The sequence below is a fragment of the Zingiber officinale genome, chromosome 8A, assembly GCF_018446385.1.
Source record: "Zingiber officinale cultivar Zhangliang chromosome 8A, Zo_v1.1, whole genome shotgun sequence".
NCBI lineage: Eukaryota > Viridiplantae > Streptophyta > Magnoliopsida > Zingiberales > Zingiberaceae > Zingiber > Zingiber officinale.
In genome coordinates, this window is record NC_056000.1 from 138922876 (window position 1) to 138941692 (window position 18817).

At 43.7% G+C, this 18817-nt stretch overlaps 1 protein-coding gene across 1 annotated transcript in view; it reads left to right on the plus strand.

Annotated features, from left to right (window-relative positions):
* LOC122010405 (histone deacetylase 14-like) overlaps window positions 1-14858 on the plus strand; it is a 36499-nt gene extending 21641 nt beyond the window's left edge. The window contains exons 6-9 of the mRNA XM_042566931.1: window positions 176-232; window positions 485-736; window positions 4368-4549; window positions 14375-14858. Coding sequence (XP_042422865.1) covers window positions 176-232; window positions 485-736; window positions 4368-4549; window positions 14375-14675 — 792 coding nt within the window. The 3' untranslated portion in view covers window positions 14676-14858. The remainder of the gene's footprint in view (window positions 1-175; window positions 233-484; window positions 737-4367; window positions 4550-14374) is intronic.
* Window positions 14859-18817: the final 3959 nt, after the last annotated feature.

Here is an 18817-nt window from a genome sequence, read left to right on the forward strand (position 1 = left end):
ATTGCTGAATTTGTCAGCAGAAATTCTTTTTTTTTAGTGTTTATTTTAGAATCATCACTAAGTTTATTTTGACAATAAATAAGATGGCCTATTTAACAACTAAAAGCTGGTGATTATATCAATTTCATTGCTTAATTGTCCATATTTGTATTAATATTCTAGTAATATTTTGCAGACTTTTGAAGAATCACTCATTGCAGCTGGTGCAGGGATTTCCTTGGTTGATGCTGTGGTATGTAATAGTTAAGGCATAGTTTTTTCTGCATTTTCTTTTTCATGCCCCATTATTCACTATATCTTGCATGAAATGTTTTGCATTACCACATTTCTGTTGATTCTAACTATGAAGCAGTCTTGCAATTGCATCCTTGTTTACTTACTACATTCTGCTATCTGACTTTGAGGTTTAAATGTTTGTTGTTGTGATTTACTAAACCTTTTCTTGCAGTGATTTTTTCCAAGAAATATGTATGTTTGTCTATAGGTTGAAGCTTCAATGGTCAACTACAATCCACCTATAGGATTTGCCTTAATAAGGCCTCCTGGTCATCATGCAGTTCCAAAAGGACCCATGGGATTTTGTGTCTTTGGAAATATTGCAGTGGCTGCACGTCATGCTCAACGGGTGCATGGATTACAGCGGGTTCTTATAATTGATTTTGATGTTCACCATGGTAATGGTACTTGTGATGCATTTTATGACGATCCAGATATATTCTTCATTTCCACTCATCAGGTTAGTTTATTGTTGATCTTCATGTCTACCCATGTCTAAAGTGAATACCGATTGTCTTAAATTTGGAAAATGGAATGCTCAATTTCCTTAAATTTGGAAAATGGAATGTAGGAATGCTCATTGACAAAGTTATGTAGGTAGGAGATACGATAATTAAGAGAAGAATTAATATTTTGTATGTACAAGAAACAAAATAGATAATTTTGGCTAAAAAAAAGAAAAAATACCTAATCACGATCAAAAGTGGAAGAATTAAGTTGCAAATTGGCTTTCTTATGCTCAAGAAGAGGGATACAAAAATTTATAAAGATTGCAAGGTTATCTTGGCTAAAACTTAACCACTTGACATATACTGGTGGTGTTAGATATGCACTTCAAGCATAATATCAGTAGAAGAAAAATGCGCATGACTCCTTGGATTAAGCGGTGAAAGTTAATGGATGGGAAGCATAGTAACTTTAAGGAGAGGATAGGAGTACAAATATTAGAAGAAATATATGACGACTTAAATAAGACATGAATATATTAAATTTGAAAACAATGGTCAACAACGGACTTGGTGAGCGAAGATGATGGACACTACCAAATAAAGAATCTTGGTGGTGGAATGAGGAAGTACATGCGAAAATGATAAAAAATGAACAACCCATAAGTTAGTGTGCACTTAAAAGAATGAAAAAAAACTTTAAAAAGTATGTTGTAGCCAAGAAAGAGTCTAAGAACGCGGGGAGTGAAGCCAAGAATAAATCGTTAAAATGCATGTATCAAGAACTTGATACAAAAGAAGGGGAAAATGACATCTCTAGAATAGATAAAGCGAGAGAAAAGAAAATAAGAGATTTTATCCAAATAAGATACACTAAAGATGAATTCAACACAATACTTGAAGGATGAAGAAATAAATGAGCGATAGAAGAAATATTCCATCAACTTTTTTTTTGTGGCGACCAACTTAGCTTAAGTAATTTAAGTAGCTCAGAGGAGTATAAACAATTTAAATGAGCGATAGAAGATGTATTTTCATCAACTTTTTTTTTTCGACCAACTTAGCTTAAATAATTTAAGTTGCTTAGAGGAATATAAAAATTTAAATTTTTATCAGAGAATTTAAACTTTAAAAGTCGAACAAACATTAAATAGGACGTAAAATGGAAATGTGGTTGGGTTGAATGATATTTCGATAGAGGCATATAAGTGCTTAAGGAAGTAGGGTATCGAATGACTTACAAAGTTATTCAACTTCATATTGAAAACGAAGAAAATGCTTATCAATGGAGGGTAAATACTTAGTCTCTTGTATAAAAAAAGAAGACATATAAAAATGTGTGAATTATAGAGACATTAAGTTAGTGAGTTATATCATGAAACTTTTCGAAAGTGTGATAGCAAATGATTAAGGAGACCAATGTGATTGAAAATCAATTTAGATCATGTCTGAAACGTCGACAATAGAAGTTATATATTTTCTTAGATAATTGAATGAAAGTATCGGGAAAAGAAATAAGACTTGCGTATGATATTCATTGACCTATAAAATGCATATGACAGTCTCAAGGTGAATTCTATGAAAAATTCTAGAAAATAAAGGTGTTAGCGTTGCACTTATTGAAACAATTAATGATATATAGATTAACCAAAGGATGTAACAACAAAAGTGAAGACTCTAAGCATATTTATCAAAGCATTTCCTATAAAGATAGGGTTATACCAAGGATCAAATCTAAGTCCATATCTCTTTACATTAGTCATGGATGAACTCATTGGACATATCTAAGAGATACTACCATAACACATCTTACTTGTGGATGACATTGTTTTGGTTGATGAGCCACGTGAATGAGTAAATGCTAAACTTCAACTTTGCAAGAAACACTGGAAATATATATAGAATTTAAATTTAGTAATATTAAACGTATCAAGGAAATTGTTAGAATAAAAGATGACGAATTACCTGAATTGAAAGCTTTAAGTATCTAGGATTCTTTTTGCAAAAGAATAGAGGAGTTGATAGAGATATTTTGCATAGAATAGATAGTTGAAATGGAGGAGGTCGTCAGATGTTCTTTTTGATCGTAAGGTGTCTCTAAATCTTAAAAGGGAATTTTACAAAAAGGTACTTAGACCTACTATATCATATGAAATTGAATGTTGGACTATAAATAAAACACACAAGTAGAAGATAAGAGTCGTAGAGACGATAGTGTTAAGGTGTATTTGCGGATATAAGAGGATGGATAAATATAAAAATGAGAATATTAGAGAAAAAGTCGGGATTGCACCTATTAAAGGAAAACTCAAAGAGACGTGTTTAAGATAGTATAGGCACTTAGGCAATCAATTGATGCCCTAGTTAGACGATATGAGACTATCGCAAATATGCACATTAATCGAAGAAGGGGGAAACTAAATACGACTTGGTTAGCCATGATAAAATAGATAAAATTTATTTAAATATAAATGAGAATATAGTAGGGGATAAAGTCCAATGATGTATAAGGATTCATATAGCCTACCCCACTTAGCGGGGTAAAGGCTTGATTGCTATTTTTGTATCAATCTAGAAAATATATGTTTATGTGGTGATGACTCTACAATGATAATGGGTTTGAAAGCCTACCTTCATAATCACTTTCAGATAAAAATCTAGTTGACCTGAGATAGTTTCTTAGTATAGAGTCACTCTGCTGTTGAGAAAGTATGTGCTTGATATTAATAGAGAATACTGGTATCCTAGAACTAACCCAGATAGTATCCCATGGATCTGAATATCAAATTGATGGAGAGTCATTGTCTGATCAAGAAGGTGTAGAAGGTTAGTTGGGAAACTGAACTGCCTCACCATTACAAAGCTAGACATATATTTTCAGAGAGAGTGACGATCAATTTGTTGTGGTTCCATGTTATGATCATTTAGAGGAAGTTTTGAGGATTCTACAGTACTGGAGAATGATCCAAGGAAGGTCTTCAAATTTGTAGTGTCTTATTATTTACTGGGTACTCTTACAGATAGTAAACACGTTTGTTTATTGCTTCTTGTGGGTGGTAATTTGATTTCTAGAAGAGAAAAATAAGATATCGTCTCAATCAGATCAGGTGCAAGGCTTAGTATTGGGCAATAACTTAACTACAGAACTTATCTAGTTTTAAAACTAATCACTAAATTTGGATATGCTCCTGCAGAATTGAAGTTGTAATGTGACAATCATGCTGCCATGGACAATCTCTAATCCAGTGTTTCACAAAAGAACGAACATAGAGATTGTTTGCTACATCGTAAGAGAAGGTGAAATTCAATGTGATCATAACATAATTTGTCAGCTCCAATGATTAGTTAATGGATTTACTAATTAAGTTCTTGGTGTTCAAAGAATTGAGTTCATCTATACCAAGCTGAATTTTTATAATATCTCTGAGCCAATTGAAAGTGAGTGGTAGGGATCTAATTGTAGATACTAGGACCTAATTATAAATAACAATGTAAACAAGGTTCAACTTAAAATTTATATTAATAAATAATAACTTTGTTAGAAAGAACTACAATATGTAAGAAGAAATGCGCATCAACTGCTTCTTAAATAAAATGTATAGCTGCTACATTCTTGATGGGATTTTCCCCCCCATTTTTATGTAGGATGGTAGCTATCCTGGTACTGGAAAGATGGAACAGGTTGGTCAAGGAAGTGGTGAAGGAGCAACTCTCAACTTGCCTCTACCTGGAGGGTCAGGAGATAGTTCTATGAGATCAGTATTTGATGAAGTCATTGTTCCTTGTGCCCAAAGATTTAAGCCTGATATAATTCTTGTTTCAGCTGGGTTAGTTTCTTATGTCATTTACTTCAAGGTTTTTAAATGACACTCATGTTTTCTTATTTCAATTTTAAAAAACTAGCACCTATTTTCCTTTGAACACAGAAAATATTGAACCTCCTATCAATAACTTCCTTCATAACATAAGGTTCTCCACTAGTTGAATTTCCTATCAATATCTTCCTTCATAACACAAGGTTCTCCACTAGTTGATTTTGAGTAAATACTATTGTCCCTTCATTGCTATAAGAGCATGTTGGATAAAACAATTTGCTGTTGGAGATTTAAGGGATATTAGTTGAATTTAAATACATCGAATTAAATTCACTTATCTGTTGAAATAACCTGAGCTGATAATCTCAGGCTGCTAGCAGGGGCTGATTTGCAAAGTTCGAGCGGACTTAATAGCCGGGCGGGCAAGCAATAGATTGGCCGACTGGGTTGTAAGGCCGAGCAAGTTTGGCCAGACAGAGAGCCGACTGGGTGAGAGGCTGGCAGGGCGAGCAGATAGGCCGAGCGAGAGGCCAGTCGGGCTAACAGACATGCCAGTGAGAGGCCGATCGAGCTAACAGATTGGCCGAGTAAGAGGCCGGTCGGGAGAACATGTAGGCCGAGCGGAGAGGCTGACCAGACAGACCGGTCGGACGAAGAGGCCGATCGAGCGAGCTGATTGAGGCCTGCGATTGACGCAGTTTTCTTGAAACATATTCGCCCCACCTCCGACAGTGCTTCAAGGTTAACTCAGCTCGTCTGTTTCCCAGATATAATGGTTAACCGTGATTTCATCAAGCACCGATAGTCACGGCGAACTGAGTGGTACCCGACTGCTATCACAGGCACTTCGTCGAGCAGGCGTTCCACGCACGACAGAGGAAGAGGGAACACGGGTGGAGAGCTTCTGCTACTTTTCTGTGTGTGTAAACCTATTATCGCAACCTCCTTATATAGGAGCTCAGATCAACAACAGTGTTAATGGTCGATTAATGACCATTACTCACGTTTCGCTTCTGCATTAATCTTACTTTAATGTATCCGTTACATAAGCAACAAAAGGTTGGTTGTTCCACTTGGACAAATTTTGCCCCGATCGGTCCGACATTCGGTGCACACAGGTCGTGCCCGCACACGAGTCAACATGGTTCAGTATAATCCGAGCCCTGGATTTGCACCCCCCTACGCACCTACACGTGAGAGAGCGTCTCTCCTCATGCATTTGTTCACATCCTTAATGCATGTGAATCAATATAAACCAACCAACATGCCATGAAACTCCCAATGTGGGACTAAAGTCTCATTCACAATGAAGCCTCTTTCGTCTTCCACCTCTTCTCCATTCACATCACTTATATCCAATAGAGCATCCCTCTCACCTTTTTGACATTGACTTGGTGCAAATGTATGGTGGCTGAGCTGTGGCTTTGGAGTATTCAAGATGATATAAGATGCCAATGTGACAAGATAGGAATAAAGTATGTTTAACTTTGAAAAACTAGGATTAATGTGATAAGTTTTTAGGGTTTTCTGTAGATAAGTTGTGAACAAGTATAACATTCTAACCTTTACTATCATAAGCGATTTAAGCAATAATACAACTTTCATTAATTTTTTTTTTTCTGTTCTCTTCCATGAGATTAGCAACCGAAGCATGCAACTTCACATGAGATTGCGAATCAAGTGCAATGATATACATACTGATCCTGTCTGAGAGTCGAGGCAATGGATGCGGGGATGTGACGCTCCTGATGACTGGTGGTGGACTCCTCGTCAATGAAGCCTGTAACCACAATAACGTCAGTGCCGAGCCAGGGAGGGGTTCCTCGGCGATGGTCCTCCGACGCTCAAGTCAAACACCGGCGATGTAGAAGAAACGAGGAAGCAAAATGGCAGAGTAACTGTGGCTACAATAGAGATTATGCATACCTTCGTCGAAGTTTGGGGGTCTTTATATAGGACTCTGGGAGCGCGTGCACGCTCCCCGATGCGTGCACGTTCCTTAAAGCATACTCTGAAGAGACATGTCAGAAAAGTGTCCCTGACACCATACCTTAACGACTCGAGCATATCTCTAACAAGATAGTGGAATCTTCCACCATACAATCCTCTGCCTGTCTATGCCGCCAACCATGCCGTCTGTCGGTGGCACGAGTCCCTATGAGGATATCGGTTGATCCTCCTTTTGTCTGTTAGTGGGTCGAGCGGGATGGACGCTCAGCTAGCCCTTGGCCGTTCGACAGGCCTTGTCCTCTGGTTGAGCGAAATGGCCGCTCGGCCAACATCCCACTGTCCTGGTTCCACGTTATGTAGGCCGGAGCTGTGTCCGAATGTAGCCTGCTCGGTCGTCAATGTTTCGTCGATGTGCGTCCGAGCGGGCTGGCCGCTCGGCGCCTACTTCGTTTGTTCTGAGCGTCGGAAGCTCGGTATGGAGCCGAGCTGTACTGGTATCCGCCCGGACCCTCTTCCTCCCGAGCGGGAGAGGGGGTTGCCCGATCGGACTTTGACCTTCACTATGTCGTTGACCACCTTGCTGACCGGAGCCCCTCCTTATCACCGGATCACATGCCTCCCCTTCAAGTTTAGTCGAAGGAGGCTACAAGTCCGACTGACTGGATGAGCTAGCCTGGAGATCGGCTGGCCGATCGACCGTGATACTGGTTGGAATTTCGTCCGGTCTGGCTGAGGGTATCGGACGGCCCTGTGGTTGCTCCTCGAGGCCGATCGGTACTTCGCCACTCGCCCTTGGAGAAATTTGCAGTTTTGATCCTTGGCTGAGAGCGGTCAACGGTGACATCATCCGAATCCCTTCGAAATTCGTGCAAATAATCTCCATTAAAACTGAGCACGCGCCCACGCCTGTTAATGGCGTTCATAATATGCTACCCTGTAGGCGTGTGCCACGTGTCACTGTTGCTGTCATCGCATGCCCGATGCGATAGACATTGATGTGACGTTTGGCGGTTTGAATTCAACGGCTGGATCTGTGCTCAGGCTTCTGTGCCCTCGATTGGACGGCCTCGGTCGGCCGAGCTCAAGCTTTATAAAGCCGCGATGTCGACGTCTTTCTCCTGCATTTTTTGCGAAGGTTGTCGGCGTTCCTCTGCGTGACCAGTGCTCCGACGATCTCTGCTCCTGTTTTCGGCAACCTTTCCTTCTCTTGTAAGCTCTCCCGTTCCTTTATGTTCTTTAATCTTTTCGCTACTTAGTTGTTATCCGTTGCGTTCTGTGTCCGCCTTTCTTCTCATCGTCCCTGTTTTCTTGTTTTCCGGCAATGACCAGTCCTTCACAGCCGTCAGGCCCCTCGCATGGACTCTGGTATTTACCATGGAGACCAGGTTCGATGCGGGTGACGCTGCATGTCTTAGAAACGCCTTTCAAATCCCCTACAATCATGAGATTATTTTGGCTTCTTCGTTCGATCGACCAAATTACTCGCCGACCGTCACCTTCTGCTTGTTCCGAGACCAATTTGTGGTCGGCTTGCGGTTTCCCATTCACCCCTTTATCACCGAAGTTTGTAATTATTTCCGCATTCCTCTTCCGTAACTCGTCCCCAATTCCTTTTGTCTGCTGAGTGACATTGCTGTTTTGTTCCGGTTGCACGACATCCCTTGGACCCCTCAAGTCTTTCATTATTTTTATTATCCCAAGCAGTCCGAGCTGGGGACCTATCTCTTTTAATCTCGGATCGGTATGGTATTTTTTGATAAGATGTCCACTTCAAATAAACACTGGAAGGAGTACTTCTTCTTTTTGAGACTCCCCGAGCGGCCAAACTTCCGGATCCAATGGTAGGTCGGACTACTACCTCAACCAAACCTGAAGAAGTACAAGAGCCGGCCGAATTATCTCCATGCAGCGAACATGCTGGCCGACCAGAAGTACGACATCCATAAGCTACTGCTGGAGGGTGTTCTGTACATCTTTGGGCTGAGTCCGATCCGCACAAGACTCCCGAATGGCTTAGGTATGAAATTTCTTGGCACTTCTCCTTTGAGTCTAATTGATTTGCTTTTTCTCTCTTACAGCCAAAACCATGATGTGAGCGCGCGTGGTCGGCCTGACGAAGCTGAAGGATGCCGAGATCAAAGCGGCTGCTGCCAAGGAAATGGCGAGCCTTGGCCTGACGCCGGTCGGCTCCCATGAAGGCATGCAAGCCGAGAGCAGGGAGACCCCTACTGCCGTTCAAACGACCAGCGTCGAAGAAGTTGTCGTGCCGCCTCCAACTCTCGAAGCACAACCCACCGCTCAGACCGAGCGTATGATGAGGGGTTGCCACTCATTAGGCGCAAGAGGCGCTGTACGGAAAACACCTCCCGATCCGCCACCTCGCCCGTGGGTGCCGCCGAGGGCACTTCTTCTCTTGTGACTGTCCCAACAGTGGAAGCTACTTCGTCCGATCGGACCCCATCTCTGGTCAATCTGCCGATGGAGCCTATCCCTGCGCAACCGATTACGTTTCTAGCCCCGTCCCGAACCCTACGAAGGCCTCGGGTGTCCAGGATCGACCCCGCGTTGATTGTTGCTCGCTCCGGTCCGGCGGTCTCCTCGTCAGACACGAGCGGCCGACGATCGGTGATGGCGACTATCAACCTTCCGACGGAGGACTATCTTGAGCAATGCGCTCGTCCGACCGTCCTTGAACACAAGATTATAATTCGCGGGTCACTTGTCGACATTTGGGAGGAAGCACGAGCCTGAGCGGCAACGATATCTCTAGGAGCGCTCGGGAATAGCCATTTACAACTTGGTTCTCCGCTCGGAGGACCTTCTGTATTATGACTTCTCGAAAGTTGGCCTTAAGTTTTTCAAAAGCCTTCGCGTAGAGCCTGAGCTACGTATTGCTTATCTCGAACGTTCCGGCTAGCTGTTGCGCAGCTAACTGTGAGTCCGAGTGGATGAGAACCTTGATGGCTCCGACGTACCGAGCAGCTTGTAGGCTAGCTATAAGTGCTTCATATTCGGCTTTATTGTTGGTCGCCCGGTAGTCTAGTCGAACGAACAGCTGTATCCGCTCCTCTTGGGGGGAGATGAGCAGTATTCCGATCCCACTCCCTTGCCGAGTGGCCGAGCCATCTACATAGATTCTCCAAACGGCTTCTGGTTTGGGATTCTGTACATCAGTGACGAAATCCGCCAAGGATTGCGCTTTGATGGTCGTTCGGGGCTGGTATTGGATGTCGAACTCGCTGAGCTCCGTCGTCCATTTGATTAGCCGTCCGGACGCTTCTGGATTGAGCAGGACCCTCCCTAAAGGACAGTTGGTCATCACGATGATGGAATGTGCTAGGAAGTATGGGCGAAGCCTCCGAGCGGCGAGCACCAACGCAAAAGCCAGTTTCTCGAGATCGGTGTAGCGGGATTCAGTATCTTTCAATATATGACTTAGGAAGTACACCGGTTGTTCCTCGTCGTTCGGGCTAACTAGCGCCGAGCCGACCGCATGCTCGGTTGAGGATAAATAAATTATGAGTGGCTCGCCGACAGTTGGCTTAGCTAATACAGGCAATGAATGGAGGTATTCCTTCAACTCTTCAAACGCCCGGTCGCATTCTTCGTCCCATTGAAATTTGGCGACTCGGCGTAATATCTTGAAGAACTGCAAGCTCTGGTCGGCTGACTTGGAGATGAACCGAGATAGTGCTGTTATCCGCCCGGTGAGACGCTGGGCTTCCTTGAGATTCCTTGGCGTTAGCATATCTTGTAGTGCTTTCACTTTGCTGGGATTCGCCTCGATGCCCCGTTCGGTGACGATGTGACCCAGGAATCGCCCGCTCTTTGCGCCGAAGGGACCTTGCTTAGGTTCAGCTTGATTCCGTACGTCCTGAGCGTTTGACAGGTCTCCTTGATATCTGCACATAGGTCAGCTGCTCGGAGAGATTTAATTAGTATGACGTCGACATATACCTCCATGTTATGACCGATCTGTCGTTGAAACACCTTATTCATCAACCAACATTCTTTAGCCCAAACGACATGACATTGTAGCAGTAGGTTCCATCGGCCATGATGAAGCTGATCTTTTCTTGATCTTCTCAGGCGAGCGACACTTGGTGGTACCCTTGATATGCATTCAGCATGCATATTAGCACGCACCCGGCAGTGGAGTCTACCATCTGATCAATCCGGGGCAGCGGGTAGAAGTCCTTCGGGCACGCCTTGTTGAGGTCCTCGAAGTCGATGCAAACGCACCACTTGTTGGCCGGCTTTGAGACCAGCACTACATTTGTGAGCCAGCTCGGGAATTGAACCTCACGTATGTGATCGGCTTCCAAGAGCTTCTCTATCTCCGCTCGGATGATCAGATTTTGTTCGGCGCTGAAGTCCCTCTTTCTTTGCTTCACCGGCCGAGTGTCTGGTCGGACGTGAAGCTCGTGCTGTGCGACGCTCGGCGAGATCCCGGGAAGCTCGTGCGTCGACCACACGAATACATCGTGGTTTTGTTGGAGGCAAGCGACCAGCTTGGCCTTCTGCTCAGCTCCCAGATCGGACGCGATGAAAGTCGTTGCCTCCGCTCGGCAAGGGTGGATCTACACTTCTTCCCTTTCTTCATAGACTAGAGTGAGGGGCTTTCCAGTGATGGCGCTTACCTCTAGTCGGAGTGTCTTCCGAGCGTTTCTGGGTTCGGTTTTGACCATCCAGACATAACAGCGCTGAGCGGCCAATTGATCGCCTTTAACCTCTCGTACCCGGTCTTCTACCGGGAACTTGATCTTCTGGCAGTATGTTGAGACTAACACTCGAAATTCGTTGAGAGCTGACCAGCCCAGAATGACGTTGTAGGCTGAGGGGACATCCACCACAATAAAGTTCGTGGATCTGGTCCTTCTAAGTGGCTCCTCCCCGAGTGATATGACTAACTTGGCTTGGTCGATCGGCAGAACTTCGTTGCCGGTGAACCCATATAGTGGGGTCGTCATCGACAGCAACTCGTCCCGGTCGATCTGGAGCTGATCGAAAGTCTTCTTGAAAATTATATTCACCGAGCTCCCTGTGTCAACAAAAATTCGGTGAATTGTATAATTGGCGATTACCGCTCGGATGATGAGGGCGTCGTCGTGAGGGACTTCCACTCCTTCGAGGTCCCGGGGTCCGAAGCTGATCTCGGGCCCGCTCGCCCTCTCCTGACTACAACCCACGACGTGAATTTCCAAACGCCGAGCATATGATTTTCTGGCTTGATTGGAGTCTCAGCTGGTCGGTCCACCGGCGATGATGCTTATCTCTCCCCGAGCGGCATTGCTTCTGTTTTCCTCCTCCCGGGCGCTAGGCCTGTGTCACTCGTGTGAGGCTCGGGGATGGTCATTACTCCTCTGTTGATGGTGGTGTGGCCGCTCGGGTGACCGCCTGACATCTTCTCGTCACCCGGCGCTTTGATGCCCGCGTCGTCGGTCGGGTGAAGGCGATCGGCGGCGATAGCCCCTTGGTGCTGATTCGGCGATTGGTGTAAACCCGCGATAGTCCCGGGTGTTGTGTGACGCTGACTGGTGGAAGGAATAAAACATAGGCATCCATACCTTGCCCTTCACTGTTTTTGGCCAATCGGAAGCCACATGCTGCACGGCCTGGGCCCTTGCTTCTTGGTGCGGTCGACCTTCAGCTCTCGGCCCTCTTGGTGGTAGGTGGCTGCTAGGTGGTCCTCGTTCGGTTGGCACCGTGGGCTCGGATGACGCCTCCTTCCTTTTGGCTTCCTGGGCCTCCTTCACGTTTATGTATTCATTATCCTTCTTGAGCATATGGTTGTAGTCGTGAGGCGGCTTCCTGATGAGCGATCGGAAGAAGTCTCCCTCCATGAGCCCCTGGGTGAAGGCATTCATCATGGTCTCAGATGAGACCGAGGGGATATCCATAGCTACGTGGTTGAAGCGTTGGATGTATGCTCGAAGGGTTTCTCTCGGCCCTTGCTTCAAAGAGAACAGACTGACGCTCGTCTTTTGGTAGCGCTTGCTGCTTGCAAAATGGTGGACGAAAGCCGTTCGAAAATCCTTGAAGTTTTGTATTGATCCGTCCGACAGCCTCTTGAACCATCGTTGGGCCGAGCCGGAAAGTGTTGTGAGAAAGACTCGACACTTCACCCCATCTGTGTATTAGTGAAGTGTAGCAGCGTTGCCGAACTTTCCCAAATTATCATCCGGATCGGTCGATTTGTTGTATTCTCCGATTGCCAATGGAACGTAGTGCCTCGGCAATGGGTCTTGTAGTATTGCCTCGGAGAACCGGTGGTTGATCCGATCGGGAGATGCGTCGGCTCGGGGCACCTTGCCTTTCCTTGCGTCCCGAACGGGCGCTTCATCTGCAGAAGATCCCTTCTCCTGATTTGCTTGCGCAATCTCTGAGGGCGTTTGGAAAAGAGCCCGATGAAATAGAATAGGCGCAGGTGGAGCTTCTCCATGCGTGCCGGTCGGTAGTCTATTTTACCCCCAAATAGAATATTGCTCCGGTCTGTCGTCGTGAGCTGCTCGTCCTCCAGAGGCCGATGTTGTCTGTTACGCTAGTCAGTCGGCTACCGCCTTTTGTTGCTGTTGCTCGACGATCTTTGTCGCTTGCGCTTGTATTAGCGCGTTGAGCTCTTCTTGAGTGAGCGTCACGGTGTGAAGTCGTCCAACTTCCATTTTTCCGGTTCGGATGCAGGTGTGTTTCCCACAGACGACGCCAAATTTGATCCTGTCCGAGAGTCGAGGCAATGGATGCTGGAGACGTGGCGCTCTTGATGACTGGAGGTGAACTCCTCGTCAATGAAGCCTGCAACTACAGCAACGTCAGTGTCGAGCCAGGGACGGGTTCCCAGTGATGACCCTCCAACGCTCAAGTCAAACACCGGCGATGTAGAAGAAACGAGGAAGCAAAATGACAGAGTAACTGTGGCTACAGTAGAGATTATGCATACTTCCGTCGAAATTTGGGGGTCTTTATATAGGACTCTCTGGGAGCGCGTGCACACTCCCCGATGCATGCACGTTCCTCAAAGCATATTCTAAAGAGATGTGTCAGAAAAGTCTCCCTGACACCATACCTTAACGACCCGAGCATATCTCTGATAAGACAGTGGAATCTTCCACCGTACGATCCTCTGCCTGTCCATGCCGCCAACCATGCCGTTTGTCGATAGCGCGAGTCCCTATGAGGATATCGGTTGATCCTCCTTTTGTCTGTTAGTGGGCCGAGCAGGATGGACGCTCGGCTAGCCCTTGACCGTTCGGCGGGCCTTGTCCTCTGGCCGAGTGGAATGACCGCTCGGCGAACATCCCACTGTCTTGGTTCCACGTTATGTAGGCCGGAGCTGTGTTCGAATGTAGCTTGCTCTGTCGTCAATGTTTCGCCGATGTGCATCCGAGCGGGCTGGCCGCTCGGCGCCTACTTCGTCTGTTCTGAGCGTCGGAAGCTCGGTATGGAGCCGAGCTGTACTGGTATCCGCCCGAACCCTCGTCCTCCCGAGCGGGAGAGGGGGTTGCCCGATTGGACTTTGACCTTCACCATGTCGTTGATCACCCTGCTAACCGGGGCCCCTCCTTATCACCGGATCACATACCATGCGCTGCATCATCACTAGTTGCTCCATCTAATTATTTATTAGTAATAATGAAGTCTACCAATGGGCTAGTACTAGAAAGGGGCGTAACTAGGTGGGTGATCATTTTGAGTCATTGAATTAAAATGAGTTGGCTAACTACAAAATATACCTTTTGTGGGCTAACATAATTGTTACTTTCTTCAGCGGCTGGTTTCTTGTTTGATGCTTTAAAAACTTGAGTTTATTGAAGCTGCAAAGCTCTTAGCAAATGGGACATGTCGCTAGCAAAAAAGAGAAAGAAATACTATGTTTTTTCTTCTGTACAGCTATGATGCACATGCTTTGGACCCATTGGCTGGATTGCAATTTACAACCGGAACCTACTACATGCTAGCATCAAATATAAAGCAACTTGCAAAGGAGCTGTGTCATGGACGCTGTGTATTCTTCCTAGAAGGTGGATACAATCTCGAATCTCTGTCTAATTCCGTCGCGGACACTTTCCGAGCGTTCCTGGGCGAACCAAGTTTGGCTTCCCAATTTGATGATCCAACAATGCTTTACGAAGAACCATTGTTGAGAGTGCAAAAGGCAATTCAGAAGGTCAAACACATACATTATCTTTAAACATAGTGGAATTGCGCATGTAGCTATTCAAACAATGTAAGTTCATTGAATAGTTGCTTTCAGTTGTAATATTGAGAAATGCAACATTTAAAACAACAAAAGCATTTCTGAAGTTGAACAAGATACAATTTCACACATGATGATACCAAGTCAATTCCTTAACAAAAATCTAACTTCATGTTCAGCCTGTTCATGTTCAGCCACTTACAAGGACAAAATTTTAGAAAAAAAGTGACAACAATATGAGAGTTTTTTCTTCAGAAACAGAGCTTCACGGAAGGCTTCAACTTTATGATTATATTCTTCCTCTATCTGCCATTATTATAAGCTCAGTGTTGAGATTATCCACGTTGGAATCTATCTATATTGCAGTAGATCTCTCCTTAGTAAGTAAGCTTCGTTGAGTCAAATTTCTTGTTAACAATTTCTTCTACAACTACTAGATATTTATTTTGTCTTTCTTCTTTCATTCATCTTGTGTAAAGATAGATTTAATTGCTGTCTATTTTCGAATGTCTGCATTTATTAACATCTCTTTCTGCTGGAATAGAATGACTGACATATAGTCTCCTCAATTTCTCTGCTCATGTTGATAATACTCAATTTCTCAATTATAATCTTGAAAAATTAGTCTTTTCACTCATTGAAAGTAGCTGTTAAAACTCTTAAATGATCTCTTCTTTTTTGCAAGACATGTTGTCATTTTATCTTGATAATTTTTAGAATCGACTAATGTTTTTAATTTGGAGAAGAGTCAAGAAAGCTGATGTTGGAAATGGGGATAGTGGGGAACATGGCCCATGTTCCCCACTACACATAATGGAAAGGTCCATTATACCCCTAGTGGATTTCCCTATATAAAGGGGGTCCGTCCAAGGCTCAGGGGGTGTGAAATTGCGAGTGTGCAGCGAGAGTAAGAGGAGAACATCCAAGGCGGTGGGATTTGGTTTGTGGAATTGCGGAGGGCTTTCCGATCCTGTGATCGCTCTTCCGATAGCAAGTTTCGTCATTGCCGATTGCAGATCTGCGGGAGATCGCTGTAAGTTTTTACCGCATTTAATTAATTCGTCTATCATGCATTTAGAATAAAATCTACATTGGTATCAGAGCGCGTAGTTGTTTCTAAATGCATAAGATGAATTATAAAATCATTGTTTGGATGTCTTCTCGCTTTGCCATTTTGCTTCACTGTTTTTGCACGACTAATGTGTCGTAGCATACAACGTCGCTTACCGGCGACAAGGTCGTTGGTAACAAACACCGTCAGCGTTAACTTCGTTGAGCGCACTGTACCAAGTTTGAAAAATCGTGATAGTGTAGCGATTTCCATCGGAGCAGGGCTCGGGCCGCAAGAATATGCCGGTAAAAACATTCTGAGGCCTATGATGGCATCTTGGTTAGCCGGCAGAGTGCTCGAGGTGGCCTCGGCCTCTTGCAGTTTCTGCAGTGTTCGTCGCTGTGAGGCTGGGTGCAGCGACCGAGTCCGTCGCAGTTGCAACTGAGTCCGTCGTGGTTGCGTAGTGTGCGGCATGCGGCGTGCGGTGTGCGGCTTGCGGCATGTGGCGTGCGCAATGTGCACAATGTGCACGACGTGGGTGCGGCAGAGAAAACATAGGCACGATGTTCGTCTTTTTTTTTTTAGATAAGTTCTATTTAAAAAAAAAAAAACGAAAACGAAATTGTTTGATTTCAAACAGAATAGATAACATGCATACATTTCTTTCCCTCATGCAGTTTTTTTTAACTTACGTGTTTAAAAAAAAAAATATTTGCATGCATACTGTACATGTTAATGTATGTCTATCATAACAGTATTTTTAATTTTGATGCATGCAATAATTAATTGAATATTAGTTTCAATTAATTTCCATTTATAATAAATGGTCTAGAGTAATTTTGGTCCATTTAGATCCGGTTCAGGTTTAAATCATTAGTTGGTTTAACTGAACCAATTTGATCCAAACTCAAAATCAATTTGGGTTAATTAATTGGACTTGGACCAAATATGATCAAATGACCAAATTTGTTCTAATGGGTCAGATTTGATCAAAACAATTAGATTTGTTCTAATTGGTCAGACTTAAACCAATGGACATTGGTTTGATCAAACGGATCTGAGTTTGATCAATAAGTCTGAAATTGGTAGAAATGGACTTAGAGAAAAAGTAACAGAACATAGGCACAAAATCCTTGTCCAATTAGATTAGTTCTAATTAAGGACAATGGACCAAGCTTAGGATCTGGATCCCTAATCCGATGGGTCTGGCCAATTAGATTAGTTCTAATTGTTGACTTAAACTCCTGAAAATCGAGAAGATTTGTTTTTCTTGATTTATTATGTTGGTATTATGCCTGTATAAATTGAAATAAGCCGGTTTTGTACTGGTTAGTCGGTTTTGTACTGACTTATTTATTTTCAATTTTTCAGATGGCTAGTCGTGATTTACGACAACATGAGCTTTGGGAGGAGATTAAGGAGCTTGATTTCGACCCTGTTCTAGGACTCGGATGGCTTATTGGTCGGCTCGATCGGTTGTTCTGGAAACTCGAGCAAGAAGAATTTCCAGTCGAAGATACACACAGAAGATTTGCTCTTGTCTATTCACTGCCAGAAAACCTTAGGCAGATAGCATTCCAACTTTGGGATGATTATGATGGACATATCTCGTATTCAGAGATGTGCAGACAGTTGCTTCATCTCTATTGGGGTCCTGAAGACCCAGAGGAGGATCCAGATGAATCTGAAGAGGATTCAGAAGATCCTGAAGATCCTCTAGAGGAGGATCCAGAAGAATCTGAAGAGCATTCAGAAGAGCCTGAAGATCCAGATGAATCTGAAGAGGATCTGGGAGAGTGTGTGTGGGATCCAATTGAAACTCTTGAAGCTGTCTTGCCTGGGATTACCCCAAATGAGTCCAGGCTGAGAGGGATTATATTAGCCACTGCACTAGTGTCTGTCCTAGTGGGAGTGGTAGTTGCCTATCTAGTTTATTAGAGTTCTGTTATTTTTATTGTCGTTTTGTATGAACAATAGTTAGTCCATTTCATTCATGTCAGTTAGTTATATGTTAACAATTTGCAGCATAATTTTATATTAATGATATGTTCATTTAGTTATGCTGTTTGCTTGACATGATGCATGATTAGTTCATGATGTATTAAATGATTAGTTCATTTAATTTAAAAAAAATACATTATATGTTAAATGATTAGTTCATTTAATTAATGAATTCATGATATTATAAATGATTAGTTCATTTGTAGGTATGTATGTAATAGAATTGATTAATATTAATTTGATTGGTCATACGGAAGATGAGTGAAAACACTGTTGTCACTTGATTTTGTAAACCAACTCAAAGTAATATTAAGTCAATCATAAATTGCATACATATGATTTACACTGAATACTAAATAATGTGTTTATTTATGATAGATTATGGCAACCAAAAACATAATAGCTGAACTCAACAAAGGTGAAAAACTTAATGGGGATAACTACAAGATCTGGCACCTCAAGATACAATATGTACTTGAGGAACAAGAAGTTCTAGAGGCTGTAAATCAGGTTATGGATGTACCTGTAGATGGTCCCACTGCACAACATAGACGAGATCTTGATGCCTATAAGGCATGGAAGAAAAAGGACTCCACTGCAAAGGGTATATTGATTAGTTCAATGATAGACGACCTAGTTTTTGAATATGAGTCATATCTGACGGCTCATGAAGTCTGGGTTGCCCTTAAAGAAAAATACAGTGGAGTAAGTCTGAGCAAGCTGACAATTAAATTTGACAACTATAAAAAGCGTCCGAATCTGTCAATGGTTCAACACCTTCGGGAGATGTCGAACATGATTCGGGAGCTTAAAGCTGGGTCATGAGTTGGTGATGAACAACAGGTTCAAGCAGTTATTCGTTCACTTCCAGATTCTTGGGAGACCATGAAGCAGACCTTAACTCACAGTGAGAGTATCAAGACTTTCACTGACGTCTCACGCCATGTAGAATTGGAGGCGGAGAGAGTTGAATCCGCAAGGATTTCTGGACAAGCCTATGTGGCTGTAGGTTCTGCAGGATCATATGGATCCAAGAAAAAAAGAAATGGTTCAAGAAAGGGAAGGGAAAGAAGAGGGAAGCTGC